Here is a 6269-nt window from a genome sequence, read left to right on the forward strand (position 1 = left end):
AGTGTAGTGAGTGTGTGTGTGTGGACATGGGTGAAGTGTTGTGTGTGGAAAAAGGTAATGCATTTATCAAAACCAAAGACAGCATCAAACCAAGGACCTGTTGGCTGGAAAGAGAGAGAGAGACAACAAACTGATCAATGTCTTATACAGCCTAGTAATCAAGATTAAACCAGATGTAACCCATCCCATGACCACCCCCCTGCCACTCTATCTCCTGTGAAGAACAAGGGAAAAAGACACAGACCAACCAGAGGGGGGAAAATTCGAGAAAATTACAATAGCCAATCTTGTAAGAAAACCAAAACGTATGAGGTTATGGTTGGTGCACTCTACCATACCTCAAAATGCTGCAATCCCAAAGTAATACTAAGACTTTTTTCGTTTGCACTTGTGTTTGGATTCTTTTTTATGTTTGACCTTGACGGTTCCTCCAAAACAACTGAAACCAATCTTTGCTCTATCAAAAGTGACTTTTAACCTCTTTGCTGTCTGCTATAAATGACTCTATAACAATGCAGTCCCTCCTATCGTACCACTTGGCAGTTGCCTGCTGCATGTGTCTGTGTGAAGTGATCTTTTTTACGGACATAATTCATCTTGTGAAAAGAAAAGTAATGCCTGCAAAACAAACAAGGACTGCTGCCCACAAATAACCAACGCAAAAGCTCCTCCATCTGTGGACCTTCTTGTGTACCCTTGGATGAGAACGGTGGCACTTTGCTTGAGTTACTGCGCCAGCCAGGAACAACTCTACCACAGGTTCAAAAGCTGTTACTTCCCCATCTGAGACTAAAGGAAGCGGCTACGGAACATGGTTGACCACACTAGGTTCAGGAATCTGAGTGACCACATTAGGTAGAGGAACTTTGGTGACTATACTAACTACAGGAATGTCTGCCCAAACTCTATTTCCCACCAAGTCATTTCCAAGAACTATATTCACCCCATCCGCAGGGAATGCTGGGCACACTCCAACTGCCACCTCTCCAGTGACCAACCCGCAGACTAGGTTTATTTTATGCAGTGATGCAGGGATAAGAGTCATACCCATATGTCTGTGTAAATAAGTGTTTCTGTAAGGGGTGTATTGCATAACTAAATTGCAAAGATAAAACACAGTATGCAATTTTCATGTGTGTACATCAGGCACTGTGTTATTTCACGACACATTGAAATACACAGACATGCAGGATTGTTTTCGAATGTATGTAGAAGGCCAGGAAGTGGTGAGCTTTTCACATGTGAAATGAGGGCATGCAGCGGATTTAGTTTTAGATGATCTCTAAGGTCTCAAGTGATGAACATGTCAAGCCTAATAGATAAATTGCTGTACACAAATATTCTAATACTTCTACTGTTTTACATTTGTCTGCAGAGGTCAAGGTAAGCTGTAACACTGTTTTATCTTGTGATGTGACTTTCAAGAGAGCATGAGGGGACATTTTGAATAGATTGGAGTCATTAACTTATTTATATGAGGTATGAATAAAATAGGGACCATAATTGTCTTCACATTCGTCTTAAGATGAGCTCTCAGACTGAGGTTGAAGTGCTACTTGTACATTAACTGTTGCCAAAATTCACAATCATTGTCAGTGATAGCTCTGGTTCTTCTTGATTCTCTGGAAGTGTTGTGGTAAATAGAGGCATACGTTATATACTCCTTAAAAGGATAAGGTAAGGAGAAGAAGTCAAACTACATTTCTATGCCTCCTTTCCATAGTAATCCTACTTTTGTCATTCAAAACATCTGCAGAACTGAATCTTGAATTGTTTTATTGTTTTGGTTTTGCATGTTTTTGTGCATATTAGAACATCATATGCATATTGTTTTATACCAGAATAAAATCAAAACATCAGCATAATAATGGCACCATTATGTGCATCATGATCATGCAAAGTAAATGTTAGGATGTCTGATAATGCTAGTAATACACACATAAATATAGAACTGCTGAAATTTTATTAACACAAGAATCATATGAATATTGAAACAGTTTTTGCTTCCTGTAATTCACAATGTTCAAACTGGCCATTAAGAGACGTCTCCTAATTATCCCGGTGTAAGTGATTGGGAACAAAATCCAGTCCCCTGAAGCCAGAGTCTGCTCTTTCTGTTTTGAATTCTGATATTAAGTTGTAAGCGGCTCATCTTGCCTTGAAACTGATTGTTTGTTTGAACAGAAAAGAGAAAACCTCACAAATGTATTTCTGTCCACAGACCATGACAAACTTGGACTCTCTTAGTTCAGTCCTCAGTGGCTGGTAGGAAAGTGCGTTCAGAATCCTGTCTATTTTATTTAGCAAAAACGCTCCACTACAATGACCACCCACTGTAAAATGACCTCTTGTCACTGCACTGAAAGCCCCCTTACAGCTTACCACCGTATCCATTGCCAGTATACCTCGCAGCTGAATATATTAAAGTATCTCAAACGCCAAGTAAAAGTCAAACGCAAGAGAAATCTTCCCCTGCTGACTAATTTTGGCTAGTATACCCGTTCCTGTACTAATTCCCAGGACATAGTTACGACAGTATCATGAACAAAAGTGGTACTCTGTAAACTTTTAATCAATAAAAACAATCAATAAAACCAAAATGAAACAAAGGCGGCAAACAGTAAATTACACTACTCTACTATTTCATATGCATACAGTAAAACATAAATAGTTATGTATAGATACAGGTAGAGACAGAAATGTATTTTGCATACACATACAAAACATATAAAACATAAATTCTCAGATCTTAAATATCTATTTGTAGTATATTTTGGGTGGTGTGCAGCAATTCTCAGGAGCACTAACTTGCAAAATAAGCACAAACTTTGAAATGCAGATTAAGGTATTTGTTGTGGACACAATTACATAAACATTGCAATCTATCTTCGTTGATATAATAATGTGGCAATGGCACAGATTGCTACATTTTAAGTTTGTGCCTAACGTGGGGTAAGTTTCGACAACTGAAACTTTGCTTCAAGGTGGAGCACAGTTTTGGCTCTATTTCAAAAGAACATAGATACAGATCAAACTTTCATCTGCAATACAAAATAGAGTGACAGCAGGTGTACTCACAGTAGTACAGAGTCATTTTCTGTTTACAGGGTTACAGAACTGTTCTTTTCCTTTCATGGTGGAAAAAGCACATACGCCCATTGACATTGAAAGTCACACTGAATGCACCAATTCTGAAGACACATTTTTCTTCAAGCAAAAATGTAAGCCATCAAAATAATAAAAATATTTGACACATAGTGACTTTAAGATCCTCAGTCAATCAGGACATGGTGCAACTAACCCAAAAACCATATTACATAGTAATTCAGTACACTATGTACTGTGTCCTAATCATCACAGTATACTATTTTAACATAAGTGAAACCGGTATTAGGCGGATGTCAATTAAACTGCAGATTTGAAAACCTATTTAGCCAGTGAAAAATATTTTCCCAAACACCACCACCCACAATTTATTAACATTTGTTTAGCTCAGCTGTGTGCATTGCATTATGGGAGAATAGTATCCATCAACGGCACCCTCAAAAATCGACTAGTTTATTTAGTCACTTTTCCAGTGTAAACACCCATACTTAAAACCCTGCTTAGAACCTTTGGTATGAATTTAGGACACGGTTAAATTTCATTTGACTCCAGATATTGTTCTAACAAACACAACATTTGAGGAACCTATTACTCGTTTACACACACACAACAATTTTGTGGACTAATTTTCCTGAAAACAAAAATGTTGGCAGTCAGAACTGTTTAAAGGTCCAGTGTGTAACACTTAGGAGAATCTATTGGCAGAACTGGAACATGATTCATACGTATGTTTTCATTAGTGTATAATCGCCTGAAAATAGGAATTGTTGTGTTTTTGTTAGCTCAGAATGACACGTTTTTATCTACAGAGGGAGCGGGTCCTCTCCTATGGAGTCTGCCATGTTGAACCACCATGTTCAGCACAGACTTTGCAGTACACAAATCTCCCAAAAATCACAAAAAGGATAGGGCCTTTTCGTGATTTTTGGGAGATTTGTGGCCACCATAAGTTCTACACGCTAAATCCCACACACTGGACCTTTAAAAGATGTTAGAATTACATAAAAGTTTGGGACTTCACTACTAAATTCTATTATTCAGGTAATGGTGTAAATGGTATGGTGTTTTGTATGATTGACCAAAATTAAAACAAGTCCAGTTTCTTTCCCTGACTCACTGATTCCAGATAATGTGCTAATGTGATGAAGTTTCAGGAATCCAGGCATATCACACTAAAGAGCTGCAGTTTATCGTCCTGAGGTTGTGTTTCCTCTGTAAAGAGGTCAAATGTGATGCGAGTTTGTCTTCTTGGGGAAGGAACACCCCCGTTGTGTTCAGGCTTGAGGTTACCTCAAAAGTGGAGGGAAACATCATGGGGATTGGTGTTTCCACAACCAGCTGCTGTTGACTGTGGGTGTTTGTTTTTTTATTCTATCACAGTTTCTTCACTGAAGATGATTGAGAAGATTTGATGAACAGTTTGACTGGAAACTTGGCAGTTCATCAGCAAACAACTTCTTGGATGTCATTACACAATATTAGACACTTTCTCCTGTTTGTGATATTATCTACTGGTCCTGCATCTTCCAACAGCATGAATGAATGTTTCCTCCAGTTTCGGTTCAGCCCATGAGTACATAATCGTCATCACATTCTTCTTTAGATGAGCTTTCCGACTGTGGTTGAAGTGCTGCTGTGACATTAACTGTTGCATAGTCACAATCATCGTCAGGGGTAGCTCTGGTTCTTCTTGATCCTTTGGCAGAGTTGTGGTCAATAGAGGCATATGTTACATCCTCCTTAGGCTGTCATGAAATAATATGCAGTGAGATGGGATCCTGAACATATGCTACACATAATTTATTCTATTACTTTGTACAATGATACTGCATACAGCACGTTTTTTTTGATGTGGTTAGTGGTTATAACTTCCTGCACATGAAATAAATAGCTTCACAGTTTCTTTTACAACAGAGGCCTCACTCTAATGCTCTCCCAGTATGCAAATTTAACAAGAAAGCACCTCTGACTGGGCTATCATAAAAGTACAGAAACACACCCATGCCCTATGAAAAGCTGATAACTGTAACAAAAATAGACTAAACATTGATATGGGAAGGTCTACCTTATTATCTGCGCTGCTGTTATCATCTGGAGAAGAACCCCCTGAAAGACAGAAAAAAATAAAATGTTGCAAAACTGTGTACAATATTCATACTATATATACTAAATACTATAAAAACCATTCAAAATTTTGTTTTACCTTTCCTTTTCATCTTTATCCTAAAATAGAGCAAATGGAAATGATGAGATCATAATAAGGACCTTTAAAGAAGATCTTTACCATTAAACACACAGAGCAATGAAACCGTTATTGTGGGACGAATAAAAATATAAAAATAATGTCTTTAATATTATTTAGAAATCACAAGATAATATTTATAACAGCTTTTTAGAGGTTTTACCCCACAGCAGTGTTTCCTTGACAGCTTAACAGATGACAGCGTATGTGGTGCAACAGGAAACACTTTACATATGCCTACAGCCCACATCTGTCTATGTCCAACTGTCTATATCTGTGACTACGGCACAGCATTTCAAACTTTATCTGCGTCTAGGTCAACATCTCACATCATGTTATAACAAATATATACTGTATTGCTCGGCAATGCCGCAATGTTATTAACCTATTCACCACTGTGACCACGATGAAACAGAGTCTATTCTTAGCTATTTCCTTACTAAAGCAAATGCAGAAGCTGCTTGCTACGGAGCCAAAATGCAACTTTGTTTCATTTAAACAAGTGTTTTCAGCTCTCTCATATTTTTAAATGCTCTCACTCAAATCACTTGTGTTCTAAAGTTAAAGTTTTCGATATATGCAGCAGTTTCAGAGCTCAGAGAATGTAATCACCACTTGCTGATATATTGCTTTGTGGCATGTGAGTGTCCTTGACTATGTCAATGTAATGATGATTACTTACCCTGAAGTGCAGTTTCCCATGATGAGCCCACAGAATATGGATGTTCAGCAGGTGGCAGGTACCAGTGCTTGGTTAAGAACAGCCTTGAGCTTGACACTGATCTCACTGATCTCTCTGCTGTTGTATCTGAGTGCACACAGGCCAGGGCAGAGAGATAGAGATGAAAGAGAGAGAGAGAGAGAGTAAGTGAAATAGACAGAGAGAGAGAGAGTTAGACAGAGAGAGCAAGAGAGAGAGAGA

General features: G+C 38.2%; 1 protein-coding gene across 1 annotated transcript; it reads right to left on the bottom strand.

Annotated features, from left to right (window-relative positions):
* Positions 1-3842: 3842 nt before the first annotated feature.
* Positions 3843-6164, bottom strand: si:ch211-214p13.7. The gene is made up of 4 exons (XM_035676814.1): positions 6030-6164; positions 5309-5328; positions 5171-5211; positions 3843-4850 (listed from the first exon to the last, which is right to left on the bottom strand). The coding sequence occupies exons 1-4, from the start codon at positions 6047-6049 to the stop codon at positions 4668-4670; spliced, it is 264 nt and encodes an 87-aa protein (XP_035532707.1). The 5' UTR covers positions 6050-6164; the 3' UTR covers positions 3843-4667.
* Between the last annotated feature and the right edge of the window lie 105 nt (positions 6165-6269).

The sequence above is a fragment of the Morone saxatilis genome, unplaced genomic scaffold, assembly GCF_004916995.1.
Source record: "Morone saxatilis isolate NCDOM2014 unplaced genomic scaffold, NCSU_SB_2.0 Contig5, whole genome shotgun sequence".
NCBI classification, from domain to species: Eukaryota; Metazoa; Chordata; class Actinopteri; family Moronidae; genus Morone; species Morone saxatilis.

Coding starts and splice junctions, on each gene's coding strand:
- si:ch211-214p13.7 (XM_035676814.1), bottom strand. CDS start 6,049: ATGGGAAACTGCACTTCAGG. Junction 5,329..6,029: donor ATGGGAAACTGCACTTCAGG/GTAAGTAATCAT, acceptor GCTCTATTTTAG/GATAAAGATGAAAAGGAAAG. Junction 4,851..5,170: donor ACAGCAGCGCAGATAATAAG/GTAGACCTTCCC, acceptor ATTTCATGACAG/CCTAAGGAGGATGTAACATA.